At 46.0% G+C, this 24,323-nt stretch overlaps 2 protein-coding genes across 4 annotated transcripts; one reads left to right on the top strand and one right to left on the bottom strand.

The window, feature by feature from the left end:
• Positions 1 to 1,837: 1,837 nt before the first annotated feature.
• Positions 1,838 to 13,095, bottom strand: pes (pescadillo). Its single transcript, XM_061260179.1, has 15 exons — positions 12,954 to 13,095; positions 12,314 to 12,393; positions 11,966 to 12,119; positions 11,584 to 11,693; positions 10,988 to 11,159; positions 9,663 to 9,752; positions 8,509 to 8,625; positions 8,104 to 8,181; positions 7,229 to 7,318; positions 5,730 to 5,860; positions 5,207 to 5,332; positions 3,479 to 3,663; positions 2,937 to 3,091; positions 2,683 to 2,850; positions 1,838 to 2,328 (listed from the first exon to the last, which is right to left on the bottom strand). Exons 1-15 carry the CDS (start codon positions 12,975 to 12,977, stop codon positions 2,245 to 2,247), a joined length of 1,764 nt encoding a protein of 587 aa, XP_061116163.1. The 5' UTR covers positions 12,978 to 13,095; the 3' UTR covers positions 1,838 to 2,244.
• A 206-nt stretch (positions 13,096 to 13,301) lies between these two features.
• On the top strand, positions 13,302 to 23,502 carry p2rx2 (purinergic receptor P2X, ligand-gated ion channel, 2). Of its 3 annotated transcripts, none has more exons than XM_061261279.1 (12): positions 13,302 to 14,041; positions 15,966 to 16,086; positions 16,511 to 16,582; positions 16,967 to 17,042; positions 17,689 to 17,785; positions 18,180 to 18,260; positions 18,935 to 19,067; positions 19,475 to 19,605; positions 20,271 to 20,361; positions 21,775 to 21,840; positions 21,950 to 22,027; positions 22,380 to 23,502. In XM_061261279.1, the coding sequence occupies exons 1-12, from the start codon at positions 14,001 to 14,003 to the stop codon at positions 22,485 to 22,487; spliced, it is 1,095 nt and encodes a 364-aa protein (XP_061117263.1). In that variant the 5' UTR covers positions 13,302 to 14,000; the 3' UTR covers positions 22,488 to 23,502. The 3 variants fall into 3 exon arrangements, with proteins under 3 accessions (XP_061117263.1, XP_061117262.1, XP_061117261.1); XM_061261278.1 differs by having other exon boundaries at positions 15,951 to 16,086; XM_061261277.1 differs by having other exon boundaries at positions 13,302 to 14,269; positions 15,951 to 16,086.
• The last annotated feature ends 821 nt before the right edge of the window (positions 23,503 to 24,323 follow it).

Genomic DNA, 24,323 nt, shown 5'->3' with positions numbered 1-24,323 from the left:
GCTGTGCGTTGTGCGCCCAGCTGACAACCAGCTCCCACCCCCCCCCCTCCCCGTTCTCTTCTCCCGTTTGCTCCCCCCCCCACCCCGCGCGTCTGATACACCTCCGCTCCGTTACGAACACCCAGCCCGAATCCAACGTCTCCTGGGGGCACAGCCAGCCGCAGCCCGGCACGTCACCAAGAGCCTGAGGACCAGCGCTTATTGTGTGCACATGCAAGAGTGTGTGTGTGTGCACATGCAAGAGTGTGTGTGTGTGTGCGTGTGTGTGTGCGTGAGAGAGAGACACACACACAGGGGGCAGGGGCTTATTATACTCCTGTACAGAGGACCATTGAGACGTGAGCGCACCAGAGGCAGGCAGCAGTGACTGGGCTCTAAAGGGGCACGTCCTGCTTGCATCAGAATGGAGCAGGAACAGAGCGCTACTGTAGCAGCAGGCTTACACGGGACCCCTGTGCTAGCGGTTAAGATCACGGCACCTGTCAAGATCTGCACTTCCAGAGATCGGTGTAGTATAACTGGTAGAGAAATGGGCTTGAAGCCAAACGGTTGCAGGTTCAATTCCATGGCAGTGCAGTCATTGAACCCTCAAGCAAACCACTCAAACTACCTGAACTACTTCAGTAATAATAGATGGATGGCATATATATAGTGTCTCAGCTGCTCTCAATCAGCTAAATGGCAGTAATGTAATGAAACGGGAGTTTAATTAGTTTTGGGCTCGTATGGAAATTTCACCAAGAACATACTCCTTAAATACGGGTGTACGCCAGGTCCCGCCCAAGTGAGGAAGAGGAGAATGCCGGGAAGCAGGATGAAGAGTGAGAAACCCTTCTCAGCCACATCAGCCCCTTTTCAGCCGAACCACCCGTGCTGTCAGATCAGGCCAATCCCACTCCACTGCAGGGGGGGGGGGGGGGGCTGCAACGTGCGTCCCAGCTCGCCTCCCCCCCCACACCACACCCAGATCCCAACACTCGCGCTTTTGTGCGACAGAGAGGGCCATGTGAGAGGCCCGTGTGAGAGTGCCAGGCCGAGCCCTGGACTGGGCGGGCATGCAGGGAATGCAGAGGGCACGGGGGAGCGGGGAGGGGGGGGGAGAGGGGGAAGAATGGAGAGGCCGAGCCAAAGGGGCATGACACAGCGCCCCCGGGGGCGGGACCACGCGCTCGTCACCGCAAAACATCTGACCCGACCCCGCCCGGCCCCACACGGACGTGCGAAAGCAGGCAAAGCCCCGCCCCGGTCACACGGCCAACCGCACGGCCCCCTGGGCCCCCCCCTGAGCCCCCCGTGGCACCCTGGGCCCCCCCGGCCCCCCCTGAGCCCCCCCCCGAGCCCCCCCTGGCACCCTGAGCCCCCCCTGGCACCCTGGGCACCCCCTGGCCCGGCGCTGGACGCTGAGGCACGTCCCGGCCCACGACACCGAGAACGTGGAGTCAAGATATCCCAGATATCCCGGGCACGCTCCGTGACACAAGAGGGAGGAACACGAACGCATCACGGGATCAATAAATTATTCAGCGATTCTAAACCCGCGGGGAATCAAGACTCCCGAGTGTCACCGAGATGAAGCAACAGTAGGCAACTTGTTACATTTCGAAACCAACTGGTGTGTGAAGCAGCCATTCTGTTCCACCCCTGCACACAGCAAACACTTTCAATCAGCGAGGTCACCACAGCCAGATTTCTCAGGGATTTAAAAACAAGGCAGTGTGTGCGTTGTGATGCCATTCGTTCTCTTTGGGTGTGACAGCAGTGGCCAAATGCTTCGCAAAGGGAGGGACAGTAACCTCAATGACAAGCAAGATGCGCAAATAAAAAACAGAGTGCGGGACAAGGTTCAGTCTCACTTTATTACTGTTCCCACGGACCCAATCGCTCATAAAACGGATACATTACAGTAAAACAGGGTAACGTCTGATCGTTTAAGGTTTGGCCCAAATTCCAAATTCAGACCCGTCCAATGTCCACAAAAGATTAGGGCAGAGGCTTACTTTTCCACTTCTTATCAAAAAAACTGTCAGAAGAGTTTTGCGTTTTTTTGTCATAGTAAAGGTTCATTCTCAATTCCCACATGTCCAAGGACCATCAGATAGCGTGTGCGCACGCACGCTCCCCCATCCTTGCAGCTGTAATAAAAAAAACCTTTAACATGGAACATTTGCAGACTGTTCTCTCCAAAAAAAGAGTGTATTTTCATATACATAAAATAATACAGTCCATCATTCCCTCAGGGAACGGTCACTGTTTTTTGGGCTTTTTCTTCTTTTTGTCAGCCTTGGCAGCATCTTCGTGAGCTTTGCGCTTTGCAGCCAGCTTGTTTGCCTGCAGGGGGGAAAGGGAGGCTGGTTAATGAATAGAGAAGATATGGAGCTTGACTGAGTTTGAACACTTTGAGGCTAAACGACCTTCAAGTGGTCAAACGGCTATTTAGTTTTTTTTCCACAATGTAGTTTTCCACTGGCAAGTATTTTTAGTCCATTAATGGTCATCGCCACTCAACAGCAAGAAGGCAGTTTGAGCAGAAATGAAGATAAATCTGCTGTATAAGACACCCCCCAAAGGTTTACCAGAAACCAACAAAGAGTCTTCTTCCAGACAAACCAGATCCCAGGGAGGGAAATCGCCCAGCCCGGCGGTTGTAAAACTCCGAGGAGACTCTGGAGCGAAAGGACTTACCTCTCGGACCTTCCTCTTCTTGCCGAACATGATCTTGTCGTAAAGGTACTTCTCCTTCTTCTTCATCATCATGATGGCCAGCCGCTTCTCCTCCGCCTTCTCCTCCTGCTCCGTGCGCATCTTGTTCTCCATTTTGGCCTTCCCTGGGGTCACCTTCACCGACAGAGCCTGCAAACACGCCAGCGTTCATCAGTCAACCTGATCGGTTACCTTCCCACAGAACGGCTCCGAGCAGCAGCCAGAACCCCCCTCACCTTGCCCTGGGACCTCTGCTTCTCCATCTCCTTCAGGTTCTTCTCATCGGTCAACTCTTCGGCATCCATCTCCTCTTCCTCCTCTCCTTCTTCCTCATCATCGTCGTCGTCATCCTCTTCTTCCTCCTCCTCCTCCTCTTCTTCCTCTTCTCTTTCTGAAAGTCATTCAATGTTACTTTTTAGACTATGCCCCTCACCCGTCGCAAGGCAGTTCTCACAGAAACTGAACATACGGCAAAATATTACAAATATGCAGACTTTCTTGAAAATATTAAAAATATAAAAACATTTCACGCCTACATATTTGCTCTATCCTGACCATATATTTGTTCTAAATTTGCTGCAGCCTTTTAAGCCCAAGTGTAGCCACGATAAGATAAGCAAGGCCCCAAATTTCCCCAGGCAGGCTTGTCCTCTACTCAACCATCAGTCACTTTGGATAAAAGCACCAGCTAAATAACTAATGTGTACAACAGAAGGTCATACCCAATCATTTTGAGTTTGGGTCTGGGTCTGGGTCTGGGTCTGGGTCTGGGTCTTACCTGGCTGTTCCCCGCGCTGGATGGCCATCAGTTTGAGCTTCTCCGGAGGCACGTAGTCTCCGTCCTTCTCCTCCACGAAGGGGGACAGGTGAGGGGGGAGGTTCACGCCCGGGAAGTAGTCCACCACCGGCAGCTGGAGCTTGGCGTTGACCGAGTCGAACACCCACTGGGGCTGGACGTAATACCTGCCGGAACAGAGCCCGCGTCAGTCACCCAAACCGCTCCTGTCTCACTCACGGCACGCCTGAGGCTAACTGCGGCGACACGCCTCAGGCAGTAAGAGCAGTCGTCTCATTGGCTCAGGCAGTAAGAGCAGTCGTCTCATTGGCTCAGGCAGTAAGAGCAGTCGTCTCATTGGCTCAGGCAGTAAGAGCGGTCGTCTCATTGGCTCAGGCAGTAAGAGCAGTCGTCTCATTGGCTCAGGCAGTGAGAGCAGTCGTCTCATTGGCTCAGGCAGTAAGAGCAGTCGTCTCATTGGCTCAGGCGGTAAGAGCAGTCGTCTCATTGGCTCAGGCAGTGAGAGCAGTCGTCTCATTGGCTCAGGCAGTAAGAGCAGTCGTCTCATTGGCTCAGGCAGTAAGAGCAGTCGTCTCATTGGCTCAGGCAGTAAGAGCAGTCGTCTCATTGGCTCAGGCAGTAAGAGCAGTCGTCTCATTGGCTCAGGTAGTAAGAGCAGTTGTCTCATTGGCTCAGGCAGTAAGAGCAGTCGTCTGGCAGTCGGAGGGTCGCCGGTTCGATCCCCCGCTGTGTCGAAGTGTCCCTGAGCAAGACACCTAACCCCCAAATGCTCCTGACGAGCTGGTCGGTGCCTTGCATGGCAGCCAATCGCCGTCGGTGTGTGAGTGTGTGTATGAATGGGTGAATGAGAAGCATCAATTGTACAGCGCATTGGATAAAGGCGCTATATACATGCCAACCATTTACCATTTAAGTGCTGGCCTCTCGAGCGCACATTTGGGGTACAAACAGGCTAGAGATTTTGGGTGCGGCAGCGATGACATCCATCCGACTCAACACAACGATCAACATCCGGACACAGGTGAGATAAACCAGGGAAAATAACCAAGTACGCATCTACATTCACTCATCCATCGAATAGAACACCTCAATTAAAGCTTAAAATAATTACATCATGGACAGGGTTGACAGGCAATGCTTCAGGCTTACTAGTTTTCATGGGGAATCCATACAAATGGATGTTTGTGTGTTCGGGGCCCTATACATCTTAATTATATTCTGTGTTTGCTGTGGGATGACTGGCTTTGTGACAGGGAACAATGTCGCACGTGACTGCGGCCCTGCCCACAGGATGTAGAGGAAGATGGGGGGCCACAGATCCAGCACCCCTGAAAGAGGTCTTTGTGGGACTGTTCCGGCCCCGGAGGGGGGGGGGCAGGAATGTTGGCGGGGAGAGGGAACAACTCAGCTTCCGGACAGCTGTGCAGAACGGACCAGAGATGTGAACGCCCAAAGGCTAGACACCAAACCACTCGGTCGAAAGCCACTTATAATGAGAATACACTCGGTGAGAATTTTATGAGTTTTTGGTATGCATTAGATTTTTAGACTTAATGGTCTTCTGTTGCTGTAGCCTGATGCTCTTCTGCATACCACCGTTGTTAAACGTGGTTATTTGCATTAGTCAACTTCCTGTCAGCTTTGACCAGCGTGGCCCTTCTCCTCTGACCTCTCATAAACAGCGAAGCTGCTGAACCTGTTTGCTCTCACCTGTTGATGTACTGCTGGTCAGTGTTGGGTCTGTCCACAATCTGATGCGTGATGCTCTGATCTGTGACATCATATGTACCCCCAATGCAGAGAGACTTGTCCCAGGACACCTGCGCCCCAAAACACCTGGAGAAGAGAGGAACACACACAGTCCTTAAACCTTTCACACGCCCATGGAGCCATGGAGGGTGAATGTGACTTCCGTTAGAGACTGATAGCCACCCTCCAGAAATGAGACCGCACGTAGACTGAAATAGTTAAGAGATTGAACGCGTTTCGTGATGGGCGTTTGAGGGCGGTTCAGTTGGGGGTTTGAAGGCGTACGTCTGGACAGTGGCTGGAGTGGGTTTGACGCGCTGTGACATGGCATGACAGATGGGGCCTCTGCGCCCTCTTGGCTATGGCACATTTAAAACTCCAGAGAGCAGCACTGTGACGGTAAGTCCCTGTGGTTAACGTGGAGTAACATGAGGTAATGTAATGCAGCGACACCTGAGGTACGGGCCCGTGGTTTTGACCTCACCGGAGCACGAAGGCCAGCGGCTCCCTGGGAACCTCTCGGTTGAGGAAGAATCTGAGGCCGTCGAACAGCTTCTTCTGGGCGTCCTGCTCCCTCTGCAGCTTATCCCGGGCCTCCAGCACTTCTGCGTCCTCCTGGAGACCGAGAGAGAGGGAGGGAGAGGGGGAGGGAGAGGGGGAGAGAGAGAGAGAGAGAGAGAGAGAGAGAGAGAGAGAGAGAGAGAGAGAGAGAGGGAGGGGGAGAGGGGGAGAGGGGGAGAGGGGGAGAGGGGGAGAGGGGGAGAGAGGGGGAGAGGGGGAGAGGGGGAGAGAGACAGTGGGAGAGAAAGAGAGAGAGAGGGAGAGAGAGGGGTGAGAGATGTAGAGAGAGAGAGGGGGGGCAAGACAGTGGGAGAGAGAGATGGGAGGAAAAAGAGGGGGAGAGGGAGGGAGGGAGACAGAAGAATTTCCAGGCTCAGACAGGAGAAGCTACTAGCGTTTCATCATTCTGTTTTATCACCTCAGCCCGTAACCATGGAGACGTTCTCCCCCCGCACGACACCTCCTCTCACACTGCTAATGGTTCAGGGAGGGAGACTGATCTCTGTCCTTAATACTAACAGTTCAGAAGCCATTTCATAATAATAATAATAATAATCCTTGACACTCACAATGACAGGCAATCCTTCCAACTTTAAAATGGATCGAAGCCATTTAAATTAATTGCAAATTATAGATTAATTGTACAGTAAAATATGGACTGTTTATGCAAATAAAATGCAAATAAAAAATAAACACAAGCAAAGGACTTAAAGATTAAAGCAAATTGCTTACACTGGATTGAACGCATAGTAAAATAGGCTTTGGTGCCATTATAAGGGTATGAAAATGACCTATACTGGTCTATGACAGCCTGAATGACCGAAAGCAGGGATCAAAGGGCTGAGAATTGCTGGTTTTCCACCCTCCCTTCACCTGGGAGTCAGGTGTGAAGACGGTCAGTGGCACTAATTGTTCAGCTAATTACCTGGGAGAAAAGATAACCAGGGTCGGATTTGGATTCGGGGTCCAGATTTGATGATTGAAGTACACCGTTTTAAAAACACGGATATAGGACAGGGGTCCTCAGTCTTATCCAGAAAGGGCCGGCGTGGGGGCAGGCTTTTGATTCTACCGAGCAGCTACACACCTGCTAATCACAGTGTTTAGCCAAGACTCTAGTCGTTGATTAGAAGAATCAGCTGTTTCCCCATTTTCTCCCGATTTCGTTGGCAATTGCACCCTAATCTATTCCAGTGCCGCTCAAAGTGAGCCAGCCAAACCGAGCTTTTTGGCAGGACCGGGACCTGAACCCCAGTCCTCGGTCAGACGCCTTTGCTGTGTGCCACCATAGCTCATAAGTTGGGTTTTTTTTTTTTTATCCACTCTTGCTCCTTCGTGGAACCCAAATCCTAGTTTCAGGAACCCCCTGACGTGTAGCACAAGTACAATTCCCAGCGCCCTCAGTGAGATCAAGCCCCTCACCCCCTCCGCAGGGAACTGGTCCAGTTCGGCCTCCTCCTCCTCCGCCGTGGGGACAACCCGGGCCAGACTGGCACTGAGCGCTGCCAGTTTCTGAAAGGGAAAGAGGACCACGTCACGCTCACCTCAGGCCCCCCGAAACGGACCTGCAAGCTCACAATTACACACCTACCCACCCCAGCGTGATCCATCAGAGGTTACCTTCAAATGAAGCCACACACACAACATAGCGCAAATGAACATGGGCCTCTTCTCTGTGCTCCCAGCCTGCACGTGGCCCTGCAGAGGGCACTGACCGACAGGCAGGTGCACTGGTTGTATTCACTCCCGCCCCTGAGATCCATAGGACAGAAGCTTTTCCTTTTCACCTTAAAACCGCCAAGCAATTCAGCCCCAAGAAGACAGGTGTCATAAGCTACTGGTATTTGAATACAGTGGAGTTCCAGAAAAGGGAAATTCTAAGAAACCTACTCTTCAAAGGGTTAACTGATGGATTAAGGCAGGGGCGCACAACTCCAGTCCTGGAGGGCCATTCTGTGTGTTGGTTTTTGTTCCAACCAATTACCCTAGTATTACAGCTGTAGCACAGTGACACACTTACAGTCAGCGGCTGCAGATTGAGGTGCAATTGACCAAATTAAATAATAAAAGGTACAATTTTTGTGTTAAAACATTGTTACAAGACCATTGTAAATCCCTTCCCATCATTGAAAAAGGCTCACTGACATGTTGACTCACCCTCTGCCTGTGTTCATAGCCCTTAAATTCGGGTTTCAAAACACACAGTTGACGGCCCGACACTCTGTACCAAAACATTGTTCTGCACCCCTGGATTAAGGGCTGAGTAAAAGCAGGGGGTGTGGGTGAGAGGGCGGTACCTCAAGGTAGCTCTCCGAGTCCATGGCGTAGTCCTCCTCGAACTCTGGCTTCAGCTCAGTCTCAGACTTCACGTCCAGCTGGGGGCGGGGGAGGGGGGGGGTCAGCGTTACTGTAAGGCCATAGCATGATGCAACAGCAGCATGGAATCCCATTCCCTTTCACCTCTGTCCTTTGACCCTTTGTTCCTTTTGCACCTCACCCCGTCTGAGCAGCAGTTCAGTTTGCATGGCCACCCTAACCACACGCTGCCCTCTCCACGCAAATATGCGGGCTCGCCGACGCGCCAATCAAAACACTCGCACTCATCACGAACGGCCGGCAGAACCAGTAAACGTAAACTATTTGGATAATGCCAGGTTGTTTGGAAAGCTGCCACCTGCGGGGGGGGGGGGGGGGGGGGGTACCTTGGGGGGGTAGAGCAGATTGAGGGACTGGTACAGCCGGAAGTTGACGAAGCCGAACAGCGTGGTGTAGAACTCGGTGAAGGTGGCCATCACCCTGTAGTCCACGTCTGTCGGGTGCTGGAGGAGAAGACGGGAAACCTCGTCAACAAGGGGTCACAAGAACTACTGACGTACAGAAACCACGGCAGGAAGACTGGCCTTACATAAGCCAGGGTACAGCTCCATAGTGACTGACACCGTTTACTTCTGTGTCATTGTACCATCGGAAGGATCATATGGAGCAATAACACATATACTCATTTCAGACCGTTGGAATGACGACGGGCCTCAAAACATATCTATCTTATGTGTCACACATCGCTTGCTCCACACCGGAAAGTGAGTTTAATTAAATATTAAGCGCGACTTCCTTTCAATGTGTGAAGCCAATGAGAAGTGGCATATTTGCTCGTGAATTGACTCAGGTTCACATCAAACGATCCTTTTGTTAAATCACGTTAACCATTAATGTGGAAACCCATGAACCCAAGTACCTCAAACATGACACTGTCACACTACCACCATGAAGTCAGCTTTTATCTTCAGCAAACAGGACTTCCGTTTACTTTTCAGAAGAAGGGACGGGCAAATCAATCTTCAGTCACGTGGTAAATTTGAGAAAAGAGAGATAAGCTCCATAACCTCTTGGTTTGGTCTGAACAACAGCTGAACCTCTTGACCGCGTCTGCATGCTTTTATGCATTTAGTTGGTGCCACATGATTGGCTGAATAAATATTTGCATTAACAAGCTTGTGTCCAGGTCCACCTAATAAATTGCTCACTGAGGGTACATACAGTTCTCCAGCATGCAGGGAGTGGTTCAATCCCCTCCATATTACCTACATGTGATCCCTTCTCAAACTTTCTGCAGTACAAACACAGCAAAATATACAAAAGGAGGACATGTCCACTTCCCTTTGAAAAAAAAAAAAACCCCCCAACCAACTTGCAAAAACATAATCCAACATTGCGACAAATTGCTCTATTTTATGTGTCGCACTAGCTTGGAGAGAAGAGGTTAGATACAAAAGCTTACGCGGAGTCGATGAATCCGCGTACAACACAAGCCACAGAAGCCATTTTCCTGTGAGAGCAGCTGTTGAACGGTACTTACGTTGTGGGCAAACTGATAGGGCACCAGCCATGTGATGGGCTGTCCAAGGACTTCCGCTTGGTAGTAAATCCCCTTGATGGACAGGAAAACCTGGCAGGGAAAAGTATAAGTGTAAGTAAAAGTATAAGTCTCCATTTCACTTGGCTCAGAAAAATAGCAGTCAGACCCTAAAACATGCGAACGTGCAGTTGAAATTGTACTTCCCTCTAGGGCAGGGGTCGGCAACCCTGGTCCTGGAGAGCCGCAGGGTGTGCTGGCTTTCGTTGTTACTTTGCATTAATTGATCGATGAAAGCCGTTGATTACACAGTTAACTCACCTCACCTGGTTTCTTGGGTCTGAATCGGTTGCTTATTTTAAGGTGGAAACGAAAGCCAGCACACCCTGCGTGCTGACCCCTGCTCTAGGGGATGCTCCCTTCAGCGCACTTATCCCTGGTTATGGGTATGCACTTTGCACTTTGTTGTGCGTCGCTCTGGATAAGAGCGTCTGCCAAATACCATTAATGTAATGTAATGTACGTCCACCAAAATTGCTATCGTTTTACTTTAAACAGCATGGAACACAAATTGAAAGCTCTAGGATGATACGAAAAGCTAAAAAATACAAAAAATACTGGATAACGTAACATAATGGTGAGAACAGGCCATTCAGCCCAGCAATGCTCGCCTTTTCCTACCCCTAAGTGTACCTACTGCTTAGTTTGCCTAAAAGCTAAATAGTATCGAGCACCATATCAAGCCTGGCCTCGAAAATCCCTTGCATTTCTACCTCTACTACATGCCTTGTGAAGCTGTATGTTCGGGCCTTGAAGAGGAAGAAAAGGAAAGGCCAATCACAGATTAAGAGGGTGTTGGGCCACGATGTGTTGACTGGCCTACAGACATCCAGGCACAGTCTACCAGCATGTGGAGATCTGTGGGGTAGACCTCCTGTGGTTGCTTTCGAAAACACATTACCAGGCCGGTCAAAAGCCCTATGCAGTTGGAAGTAACTGGCTGTAACTGGCTGTAACTGGCTGTAACTGGCTGTAACTGGTTCAGACAACTCAAGACTCAAGGGGCAGCCTGTGGCGCAGTAGGGCATAGTGGTTAAGGTACATGAGGGACCGGCAAGGTTGGCGGTACAACCCCCGGGGTAGCCACAATAAGATCCGTACAGCAGGCCCTTAACCCCGCATTGCTCCAGTGGGGGATTGTCCCCTGCTTAGTCTAATCAACTGTAAGTCGCTTTGGATAACGGCTAGCTAAACAACACGCAATGTAATGCAAGAGATGTTTTACTGTAAAGGACCTTAATTGTGACGGGTAGCGAATCTGCCGTTACCTTCCTCAGTGAACGTGACGTTACGATGTAGTTCATCCACTCCACAGATAGGCGGCGACACAGCTGGATGGTCTGTACGTGGCACTTCCCGGTACGAGCAAAGGTGGAGAACAAGAAACACATGGACAGGGCATCGTCGATGTCACGGAGGGCGTCGATGAATGTCGGGTACCTAACACACGCACACGCAGGCAGGCACGCGCACACGCACACACGCACACAAAGGAATGTCGTCATTATAATTCTGCCACAACAATATGAATATCCATATCGACCCTTTAAGGTGTAATAGCACACATTTATTCATCTTATCCGAATGTCAAAATGCTGATGTAACAATAACTACTGGTAACTGAAATCAGAGAAGTTCAAGAACAAAAAAACATACTCTTCAAAGGGTGAATGCGTATAATGTTATAACGGTTTCAGGATGTTCAAACTGACTTTCTGAATGCACACATTGTATAAAATTATATATATCCACCCTAACCTACAGTCAAGCATTACAGGACAGATATTCGACAAACAGTGGGAGACATGCATGAAGAATGAGAGTTCCCTCTGCTGGTTACGGGTGGTTCTGCATGAAGTCTCACCTCTCCTTGATGATGTGGTCCAGCTTGTACCCCGGTTTGTTCTCCCTTAGCCTCTGCACATTCGTCCATTCCGCTTTTCCGTACGCTTTTCGCAGTTTACGCACGAACACCTACCGCAGACAGGGCAGAGGCAAACTCTCTCACCGTCTGCATCAAGCAGTTGCGTCAACCAATAGCATAAATAAATAGTATTACAAAGAAGCACAATTTAGTTAAATTAACGGCAATTAAAGTACATCTTAAAATTAGACACGCTGGGGCATCAAGCGATTTTTATGAAGGTGAGTTGGTAATGTAGTGTGCTTCAAATGAATGTGCCCACAGATTGATGTGCCACAATCTACTTAATACGCAGACGATGCCGAGTGAGATTTGTCCATGCCTTGTACTCCCTGAACTTCCCGACGATGGGCTCGTGCAGAAGGAAGCGGATGTCTTTCAGCAAGTAGAAAGTGCGTGGAGCAGTGGATCCCTTGTTGACCTTCTTCTTGTGTTTGGGTTCGTGGGGGTATATTCCCTTCAAAATGCAGAGGCGTCTGTAGACGGAAGAGCACACTTAATATCTATAATCGACAGGATATTCGGGACAGGAAAAAAAATACACATCTCAGCGACTCGTCGAACACTTGAGTCCAGATGTACACTGAAAACGTATTTCACATGGTGGCCGAGTTCGTATTTTTCAATACAACACCACAGAATGCATGCAACCAAACTTGGTCGTGCTTACCTGAAGTCGGCTAAGCTCAAACTCAACTTCTTGCGAGCTTTGTTCCTGGTGATGTAGTTCGTCGCGGCTCCCCTCTCGTACTTGGTGGGGAAATAAACGTAACGTAAGATGGATGGATAGCTCAGCTGGGTACTGCAGTTGGCTACAAGCGCATGGACAATATAATGAACCTGAGCTTCATATCTTTAATCTGCAAACCTGTCCCACTGGAAAATAACGTCATTTAAAGCTGAATGTAAAAAATGCTTTGAAACTCCATAGCCATAAGCCATAAGTTTTCTATTATGTTTGTGTTATCGCTGAGCCTGTTCCTAGCTCGGTGTCCAGCTTCCCCGAGTCGGTAATTTAACGTTAGCAAGCTAACCGTTAGCTAACTAAACACTCCTTACGAATGATCAACGCATAGTTACCTTTATAAAAGCGTATATATGACGCGCGTATCAACATCAAACATGACATGTACCGTAATACAGCTAGTTAGCCAGAATAACTACATAGCTAAACCGAAATAGCACCGCATCCTCCAGCGAGGTGTACTGGCCTACCATTTGACAAATGCATAAGTTCAGCCTTGAACTGGTTACATTTCCACTAGCTACATCGTGTTCCCCATGTGCACTAAACATAAAGCAACGTTTACCTTCTTCTTCTGAAGACCTCCCATTGTTATTTAGCTTAAATTCTAAGCTATTTTAAGAAACCACACAACAGCAACTGTGTGCTGCCACCACTCGACAGGCTGACACACGTGTAGGAATATGCTGCAAGGACCTATGGCAGTAACATACTGTCCATGGATGTGCCTGAATAGAAATCACTTTTTTGAAACGTGATTTTACTATTAGACAGCTACAGTAAATTACTAGACATGCGTGTTATCGATATTTTGTTTTTATACAAATTACATTAGCACGACTAATACGATAAAACAGTCGCAAATTGCTATTTGGTCAAAGGTGAATGAATATAGTTTTCACCAGGGATGGTGCTAATGAGGAACGGAATGACGCTCCATTGATTTATTTCAGTTCATTCATTTAGACACTTTACTAATGTACTTTGTTGAAACATAACCCTAACATAATCGTGTTATTCCACAGTACTAGTCTGCCTACTGTTTTGCAGAGATGCGATTCATGTTTAGTTTGTTCAATGTTCACTCAATGTTGTGTTTCACGCAAACATTTTTTGGAGGATATTGTGCAGGTATGCAGCGAGGTATGAGTCGCAGATTATAGCAGAGAAAAAACAGCAAAACACAGAGACCACCACTAAGGGCTTAGTGACTTTAAAACAAACTAAAATATTAATGTGCCAACTGGACACAAGTGAAGCATTGCAAGGCAATCAGCAATTAGGCAGCGGTGAAACGGTCGGGGAATGGAAACCGCGCCGGGAAAAAAACACAACAGCTCATAATTTGTTAGAGTGTGCAAGGGGAAATGTAAAATGATACCAATTTCTCATTAATGTTGTTTATGTTGTTCGTTTTGGAAGCTTCCTCTTCCTCTACTTGAGAAATACGACGTGAAGCCTACATTCCGAGGGCTGTCAACTTGCAAAGCACTCAGTCTTGTATGTGTAGTGAGAGCTTTCACTGAACTGACGAGAATACGCTGATTTCGACGTCACCTCCAACTCTGAAGTGACATCACGGTACATCACATCAGGGGGGAAGTCTATCAACATGCAAATCTGGACTCAGAAGACGGGGCTGAAACAGACAGTGTGAGTGAACAGAGGAGACACGGATCATCAGCAATCCTCCCACGGCGTTTCTCACTTCAACACAGCAAAACATTAAAAAAAAAACATAATGGGATTTCAAAATATCCTCACTGAATGTTTTCTTGGCTTCTGCAACTATGAGACACCGATGAAAATAGTAGTTAAAAACACAACTCTCGGAATCATTTATAGGGGGGTCCAGCTTTTGGTGATTACTTATTTCTTATGGTAAGTAGGGCCCATCACTTTCCTATTGGTTTCTTTAACGATGGAAACAGTATTACAGTGTATTGTGAAAGCATGATTATACTCTTTCCTTTTTCTTTTATTTAGAGCGGCATGCAAGGCAGATACATTTCAACAAACCACGAATGCTGTAATGAATCTGTTCTGATTGTTATATCTTATTGTGTTGTCAATGGAAAACGCTTCTGAGGTTATTGCTGTCAACCATGCGCCATTGATTGTCATGTAAAGGGGTATATGAAATATGATCAATTTTCCCAAATCATGTTGTATCCTATACTTAAAATTCCCTGAAGAATGATAAATCAGATATTTTCTGTGATACACATATCAAATTAGTTATCACAATTGCAGCATAACAAATAAACTATATATAATATTTGTCTCAGAGTTTAGCTTTGAATGATGTGGAAAATGTGAAATTGTGTCAAATCTGACCCCAAACACATTAACAGTTTATGTGTTTAAAGTAGCAATAGTGCAGTGTGGTTTATACATATAGCACAGTATATGAATATATTTGGGCTGTGTATGAACGGACGAGACAGAAAAAAAAAAGAAGAAAAAAGTTAATTCAGCTCATGTTATAAAAACACTTACTTGTTTTCCCCAAAGAGTTTTTCTTAATTTGCTTACTGGAGAGAGAACTGCATTGCTGGATGCACCTTCTACATCACTGTGTTTGCCATGTTTACTGTGTATGTGGGCAATGCTCCTCTGCAACCTTTCTCTCTGTCAGTGACAGTGAATAAATAGGCTACTACGTCTGTCGCCATAGCGAGAGACGGGTCAGTGGCTTTTACAGCCCATAATACTGTAACGAGAAACCAGAGTGCTTTATGTTAATATGGTTCTGTTTTCTAATAGTCATACAGTGTGGTTCAGGGCCAATTAGGCTGTAATATGGCCTCTTTGGTTCTCTGTTTTTGTAAAATATTCTGGTCATACACTTGCAAATGCCTTATTAACATTCAAGAAAATATAACTTCCTTAGCAGAGGTTGGATGTGTTGTAATTTGATTTTAAAAAAACCCCAAGACAAGCTAGATGTCAGAACACTTCCTCTGTGAATAGCCGTAATACATCTTGAGGTACTTTATACTGTAGACTCCACCTGAAAACCAGGTTAATTTATCCATAGATGTATTTAACACGCCACTGATGCTCTTATCACTTAGAGAAAGAACCACTCAGCCTACTCAGAAGTGTGTTTTGTGTAGTACAAGGGGGAAGGAGCTGGGCTTGAAAATCAGAGATCGCTGGTTCAATTCCAAGCTGGAAGCTGCCATTCTACCCTTGAGCAAGACACTTAACCACTTAAAGCTGTATAAATGGATTGTATGTTAAAAAGAAAAAAAGGAATCTGCCTAATTTGCTCTGGATAAAGTTTCTAAATGTAATGTGAATGTATTGGAATGAAATCAGTCCACAACAGGACCCAGGCCTGACGTGTGTGTGTGTGTGTGTGTGTGTGTGTGTTTTCTGGTGTGTGTGTGTGTGTGTGTGTGTGTGTGTTTGTGTGTGTGTGTGTTTTCTGGTGTGTGTGTGTGTGTGTGTGTGTGTTTTCTGGTGTGTGTGTGTGTTTTCTGGTGTGTGTGTGTGTGTGTGTGTGTGTTTTTTCTGGTGTGTCTGTGTGTGTGTGTGTGTGTATGGTCCCTGGCAGGTATGTCTTCATCAGTCAGAAGGCCTACCAAGAGATCGAGACACGTCCACAGAGCTCAGTGTACACTGAGATGAGAGGTGTTGGATTGCTGGAGGACACAGTGAAGGATGAGGTGGAGTATGTCCGACCATCTGAGGTAAGAGTCTCTCCACTCACAGGGACTCACTGAAATACCCAATGTAACACTCATGACCCCTCTCTGCACAGAAGCCATATTCCAAGCTTACTTTATATCTATTTCTATTCATTATTCAATGGATAGGGACATATCTCATGGATGCATTGTACCATAACATTTATTGCTTATGCCATTTTCCAGTGCATGTCCATAGAAGGGCTCTTATTACATACATTTTATCTGAATGAAGTAAACAAAAGCTAGGAATAGCAGCATAACATTTTTGCAATATTAAAATAATAACGATGGCAATACTTTGCTATATGTTGTGAGACCTACATGGATCAAACTGCACAATTAGGCCGGCAGTTTTCGCGCAGGAATTGCCACCGACCATGCAGTCGGAGGTCACTTCCTTTTCCCTTTCTAATCTTCCATGCAGGGCGGTGATGTCATCAGTGCCATCCTACGCAGAGAGGTGACGCACAACCAGGTGCAGGGGGTGTGTGCAGAGGTCAGAGCCCCACGGGGGAGCCCGCAAAAAAACACACACACACACACATCGCCACTGGCCTGGTTCTGCAGGGCCACACACACTCTTTACAGCTGACATAGTTACAGTTTAACGGTTAAACAGGACCAAGGCAAGGCATTGTTTGTGTTATACGATGAATGGCACCTGGCTCAACGCCGTGGAAAATGATGTGCTAGGACAGGGAAACGGTCTTCAGCGTATGGCGTTGGACCTCACCGTTCACAAGGATTTGACAAAAAGAAGGAAATGATTGAAGCGGTGGACGGGAGTGCTACGTCGCACATTGTTCCCGGGGATTCGGAGGAATTCCAAATTTCCTCACGCCACATGGAGCTCATGTTTATTCTGTTCTTTTCATGTCAGGATATAACGCTTGCCAGCGCCCGGTGTAACAAGGACTCCGACTGCGTGGCAGGAGTGCTCGACTTTGATGGCAACGGTACGAGCCTTGTATCCTATATGAACACTAGCCAATGAGACACTAGCTGGAGAACTTACTCCATTCTTCAGTTGATACATTTAAAAAACAGCACTAGTGGAAACCGATACACGTAGTTGCCAGTTTCACAGACACAGATTAAGCTTAGTCCTGCATTATTTTGTTGCACTTATTTTGTAGGGAGAATCGCCATTAAAATTGACATTTAGTCTTGGACGAGGCTTAATCTGTGTCTGTGAAACTGGCCCATAGAGTCTCAAATGTGAAATTGTAAGCAGGAAATTAAAGAATATTATGATAAAGTAAGAGTAATAGAAACAATATGAATTCTATTTTACACTGTGTATGCACAGACAAACAGCCTCCGACCAGCCAAGTTATATTGCAGACTACATCTCAAAATAACTTGTTAACTAAAAATGAACAAGTTCAACCAAATTATTTATATGAAAATGAGTTACATAACTTTCACCTGTTTCACACAAACTAAAGAAGCAGCACACCAAAGCAATGCTACATGCCATGAGATTCTCCCTACAAAATGTCAAACTAATGCAGGACTAAGCTTAATCTGTGTCCGTGAAACTGGGCCTGTTTTTAAATGTCTGTTCAGGTGTGGTGACCTGGGTTTGTGTGTTTCCTGTAGGCCAGCGAACGGGACGCTGTGTGCCCTATTACAACGAGTCCCGCAAGACGTGTGAGATCAAGTCCTGGTGTCCCATCGAGAAGTTTGCAGCTGTCAGGTACCGGATCCAACAGCAGACCTGGGTCTAATACGTAATTCTTTTGTTTTTGAGTCAAATACTTTTCTACGCTTTACTGAGCTTGTCTGGTGTATTGGGACCTATGGAATACTCTCAAAAAGTACAAACCCCGCCTTCTGGTCCTCTTGGTTAAATAAAATACAAATGACACTTGAAAAATGGGTGGCACTTGAAGTCACACACCACCTATGATGTGAAAATAATGCATAAAAAATAAGGCTGCTGGATGGTTCATTGTGCTCCTTCAGTCTACGATTGGGCCCCACGATCTGGCACTGAATCCAGACTCTGCCAAGTGTTTCAGACCATGAAATAGCCCCTGCCTGATCTGTGATTTCTGTCGGGGCAGGTTTTAACCGAGTCTCTTTCACAGGGAGCCACCACTGCTGGTAGCAGAGAACTTCACGATCTTCATCAAGAACTCCATCCACTTTCCCAAATTCGATGTGCTGAGGTCTGAAACCACTCTCCCACGGGGGGAAGCCTTTAACGGGGACTCAGGACTGCACTCTGAAAGCTTATTAGCAGGCTACCTGATAGCCATAATGTCAAATTAATCTAATTTGTGTCAGATGACTCATTTGAACGGCCATTTGGGTGTGTGTTTATAGTTGGATAGACCCCTACACACTCACCAAGCCCATAGCAGTTACAAGGTATAGGGATTAATAAATGGCTGGTAAATCCAACCAATCTATAAAACTGAGTTTATATTTACATAGAATCCCTTTTAAAGGGACTTTTATAGACAGAAAGATGAGGAAAAACATGCACAATTTACTTGAGCAAATATAGGTAAATAGGTAGCATTGCTTTGGTGTGTTACTTATTTAGTTTCTGTGAAACAGGTGAAAGTTATGTAAACTCATTTTGATATAAATAATTTGGCACACAGATTGACTTGCAAGAACTTTTTAAGAGCTATAGTCTTCAATATATCGCATGTGTATGCGAGTAACTTGAAAGCTGAAAGTCCGGTCGGAGGCTGTTTGTCTGTGCATACTCAGCGTTAGATCAGCTCTCACAAGTTGATTGTACTTGAACCCTGAACATTTCACTGTGTTCCTGAGAGATGCAAAGCGGTGTGCTCAGTGTGCTCCTCTCCCCACGCCCCCAAAATTCCCACAGAACGAACCTCATAAAGAAGAGGAGATATTTGAACAGGTGTACCTACAGCGAGAAGCACTCGGACTGTCCCAACTTCCGGCTTGGATACATTGCAGACCAGGCCAGGGTGAAATTCAGCGATCTGTGCGAGATGGTATGCCACCTCTTCAGCTACATGATGAAAATGATGCCATGACATTACATTACATTAATTACATGACATATTGGCACCCGATTCTAACCACTGCAAAACATAATGTTAAGAAATCAAAAAAAAAAATTTCAACTTTTTAAATTCTTCAGTACATATAGAACACCGTGTAAAAATATCAGCCCCCACGCAATGGCAATCACAATGGGATATTGCAAAGCCAGTTAAAAGCAGGATCAAATCACATTAATATGTATAATGTCAGCCTGGACGGCGCTTTGAATGAAAATGTTTCTGATAGAATTAAAATGACTGCATTGCTCCAGTTATTATTTCGCAAAGCTCTGCAGCAGCGCTTCTACTTTCTGGTGAAACGTTGCAAACGTGGCGTTTCCGTGCTGCCCTGACAGGGAGGGATCATCGGCGTCTTCATAAACTGGAAATGTGACTTTGACCTGGCGCCCAAAGAATGCAAGCCCGTCTACACCTTCCGCCGGCTCAGCGTGGTCAAGAACTCGCCAGACTCCGGCTACAATTACATGTAAGCCACTTTTTTTATTATCTCTTTTTAGTGAAGAGTTTTGCATCTGAGCAAGTACAGATAAAGGCAGACGCAATTTAAGAGTGGAAATCGAACATTTCACGTGTGATTAATGTGTCGATTTTCAGCTTTTATTAAGTTGTATTTTTATACATTTTGGTTTCACCGTGTAGAAATGACAACAGTTTTTATGCATAGTCCCTCCCATGTCAGGGCACCACATTTGGGACAGATGGCCTCACAGGTGTCTCATTGAACAGGTGTTCAATTGCATCCTTAGTGCAGTTATCCTCATTCAGCAAAAGACTGTTTCTGACCCCTAAAAACAATCCCTGGGCATCAGAGTGCAGCACTATCCCTGTGCAGTGGCTGACAGCATGCCCTGATTTATGTCCCAATATTTTACGAAAATGGTTTAGTCTGTTCACAGCAGTGATATCAGACTCCAGCTCTGGGGCGCCGTAGTGAGTGTTCGCTTACGATGAATTCATGACTGAGTCCTCACCCTTCATTCCCAGGGCTTTGATTGACTGCCTATTGATAGAAAACCATATAGACAGTCAGAACGGTGGCCTTCCGGGACTAGAGCATGAGATCCCTAGTTGCAGTGTGTTTATTTTTTTGTCCTGCAGAAATTTAATTTGTTTTTCAACCTGTTCCCGAAGGTATGCCAAGTTCTACAGCAGGGATGGACAAGAGTCAAGGACCCTCATCCGAGCTTATGGGATGCGCCTGGATATTATCGTCCACGGAGAGGTAGGCTCCTTCTTCAGCAACACTCAATATTAGTGGTATTTGACACTTAGGAATGGGACACTATGTATGGACTAATTCTTCTGGGGGGGGGCAACACGTAGCAAGAAAAGGTCCTGATAGCAACACCCCTTTTAAGACAGTTGTTGAACTGTCAGACGATAAAGCATTTCGATGGAGATGGACTCCTTCAGAACGGGGCATTATTATAGTTAAGGAACTGAGCTCGTAACTAAAAGGATGGGGATTTGGCTCCCAGCTTGGGTACGACTGTAGTCTTCAGCAATGTACTGTACTTAGCCGGAAAAGGGATTCAGTAATGATCTGGCTGTATAAAGTGATTACGTGCACGGATGTAGTCTGTGTAAATCCCTCTGGACAAAAGATAAGAAGTGAGTGATGCTGCCACACTGTGTAGGAATTCTCTCTGCCGTAGACCGTGCCGTGCAGCTCAGGTGTCCCGACATAGAAGAATAAAAACTCTGTGTTTTTAGCGGCACAAAATGCAAGTGGGCTGTCACAGCCGTTTAAATCGACCACAGCAGCAATACAGAGGGCTCTCGGTTCAGCTGCTCAGCTGAAAAACTGGATCAAGGCAAATCAGACATTCATCCATTAGCATCTTATCCGTGCCTGCTTTCTGCCGTCTCATCAAATGGATTGTTGTGGTGTCATTTTTTGTAATGTATTTCTTGTCAAGTGCTATGTTGCAGGGTTTGTGCTAATGTTCTTTCCTGCCCGGGGACGGCAGATGAATGGCGCTGTGGGGCTAAGCCCAGCACGTTAGTTGTGATGAGTGTGGTCCCTGTTAAACACAATAAAGTAAAGTGCAAGTTATTTGAAGACAGGCATGACCAACACAGAAAGTAATAGGGAAAACATTTAAGAAAATGATTAGTGTCAAGATTTATGTCTTATTTCATACTTATTTAAAGGTAAAATAGGTAAGATTTTTGTGTTAAAACATTGTTACAATACCAGTGTAAATCCCTTCCTGTCATTAAAAAATACCCAGGGACATGGTGACTCACCTTCTGCCTGTGTTCATAGTCCTTAAATTCAAGTTTCAAAATATACAGTTGACGGACTGACACTCTGTACCAAAAAACTGTATAGCTATACAATAATTCAAGCTCATTGGTTGAGAATTGATTTGAATTGCCACAGCCAATGGTGTGGGTGGGATTTCAACATCAGAGCGTTCACAGATAAGGGGGAGGGATAAACAGTGGAACAGTGTTGTGGTTTGAGGGCGTTTGCTGCGATTCCTCTCTTGACCGTTAGAAGTCCGAAATGGCCTATTGTACCTTCAAACCAACAGCATACATTCCAGCATTATAATTTGTGGTTCTTTGCAGGCAATACATTCCACCCATTATAATGCCCTTAATGTCATAATTTGTGGTTTCTTTGCAGGCGGGGAAATTTGCTATCATTCCGACCATTATCAACATGGTGGCAGCCGTATCATCTGTCGGAATTGTAAGCTGCGGCTAAAACACGTTTCCATATAATGTATTAACTTGCTAACAAACCTGAAACTTGAGCTTGCATTATTTTCACTCCTTCCTCGCGTGTGTTTATGTCATAGTGCTCTATGATTTGTGATTGGGTCCTGCTAACCTTCATTGACAAGAATGAGGTCTACAGTCAGAAGATGTTTGATGAAGTAAGTGACATCATTTAAAATGTATTGGCTTGTCAAACTCCGTTCTCAAACACTGCCTTTTGAATCGTACGCGTACATGGTTTTCTAAATGCTTATGAAATGAATCATACACTTAAAATATATTTTTTTTACCGTAGTTTACCACGTTTATGCAATGTTCCTGTCCAATTATTATGATGAATGAGTAAAGGTTGCACACTTTGTACAATAGAAAAGACCAAGGGAACAGTATTGGAAATAGCCCAGGGATAAAGCAAAAAATAATAATAATACTTAAGCAGTTAAGCCATTTTTAAGATGCTGGTTTCCGTGGATAAATGAAATAATTGGGTTTTGATCTCGATTTCCGGAGATTTCTCAAGACAGAGCCGAGGGGACGATTCCGACGACAGTGACTGAGCTCACCATCACGTCCTACGGCTCCACCCATTCAGACCTGTCTGAGGGCGTGGCGCTTTGACCCCCCCACCCCCCACCCCCACAGAAGTCTGAGGCAAGAGGCGTGGCACTCCAAACCGCGGGGAAGGGACAGCACTGCGTTTCTCACTGGAGATGATGGTTTTTTTTGCCTTTCCGTAGAAGAAGTAGCCAATAGAGACACTGAATGCTCTTTGGAGGGGGCCAGAGAACAGCCCACTTTGAGTGCTCTCTCTGGATAAACATCCCCTTACGCTGGGTTCTGCGACTGACTTGAGAGGCTGTGGGCAGCCTTAAAAGCCCTTAATGCATCGGAAAAAATATATATATACGCAAACTGTTTAAACGGTTCCCTGTGCTGCGCGGCTATTTTAAAGTGTCAATCGTTATTTTTTTTGACAGTTTTGGTGGATTTGGCACGACTGGTGGTCACTACGGTTCATTTTCATACTCCAAATCCCAGAGTTGCTTTCATAATGACACAACTTTCTTGGGGTGTGGAGCACTAGGAACATTTTCAGTGTTGTTTTTTTTAGTTTTTGGAACATATTTTGGAGAAGGAAGACTGCCTGATGGTGAACACAGTATATCGAGGAGCAATTATGGCCACACAATGCAAATACATTTAAGGGATAAGGGATTTTGCTACGAAAATGCCAGCATAAAAAAATGAAAAAAATAAAGATTGACACTTTAAATAGCTCAAGTTCCTCTCTGGTGAATCTCAGGAAAGCCCTATGAATCTATCTGAAATGCACTTAATGAAAGGCACATTTCACTGGTAATGTAATGCGAAATGGCTTTGCTAAATAGCTAAATTGACCATAGCTTAACGCGCCATCCTATACACTGTGCAGTACTTCAGTCACACTAACAAGAGTGCAAAGCTGTTAAATGATTTCGACATTATGGGAGAAGTATGATTTTCTTCAACAGCGAAATAGACTGGATTGGCTTTTTTATTTGAACAATGGTTTTATATAAATGGTTTTAATTTGAAGGTATACTTTTTTTTTTTTTTTTTTTTTTTACAATACTTTAAAAACCAAATGATGTGCGCTCTATAATACGGTCTTCTTTGATTGCCATATACAGCACACGTGATCACAAAGTGGTTCTTCCAAAACACTGCAGTAAATCTATTTCGGCTTTATTTCAAAAAGCTTTTCAGTGGTTTCAATGTCATTATGCAGAATGTGACTACATTTCATGCTTTACTGTGAGCCTTCTGTTCCTCTCGACTGGAACATTAAAAAGAAACCAAAACAATACCAATGAATGACTTGAACATTTAAGTGTGTACTGAACATTCGCCAAGAGTGAAATGAAATGAAAACAACTTTGTTGTGATGTCAGGAAAATGATGACAAATCTGGATATTTTACAAAGGTTTAACGACATACACAATATTGGTAGGTCAGGACACATACAATCCAGCTTAAAAGCCCAAACTAGGACAGGGCAGTTGTGGAAGCTCTCTCTCCTGCATAGATCTTAAGGATAGAGCAGGGGTCGGTAACCCTGGTCCTGGAGAGCTGCAGGGTGTGCTGGCTTTCGTCTCCACCTTAAAATAAGCAACCGATTCAGACCCAAGAAACCAGGTGAGGTAGGTTAACTGTGTAATCAACGGCTTTCATTGATCAATTAATGCCAAGTAACACCGAAAGCCAGCACACCCTGCGGCTCTCCAGGACACTAGCTAGGCCAGGGATCATCACCTCTGGCCCTGAAATCCAAATCCAGCCCTGGTTTTCTTTTCTCCCTGGTAATTAGCGTTACTGATTGGCCAGACTGTCTTCACACCTGACTCCCAGGTAAAGGGAGTGTGGAAAACCAGCAGTTCTCTACCCTTGAGGACCGTGAGTTGCTGCTTCCTGAC

This window comes from Conger conger, chromosome 11 (assembly GCF_963514075.1).
Source record: "Conger conger chromosome 11, fConCon1.1, whole genome shotgun sequence".
Taxonomy (NCBI): Eukaryota; Metazoa; Chordata; class Actinopteri; order Anguilliformes; family Congridae; genus Conger; species Conger conger.
This window is presented reverse-complemented; position numbering and strand designations above follow the sequence as displayed.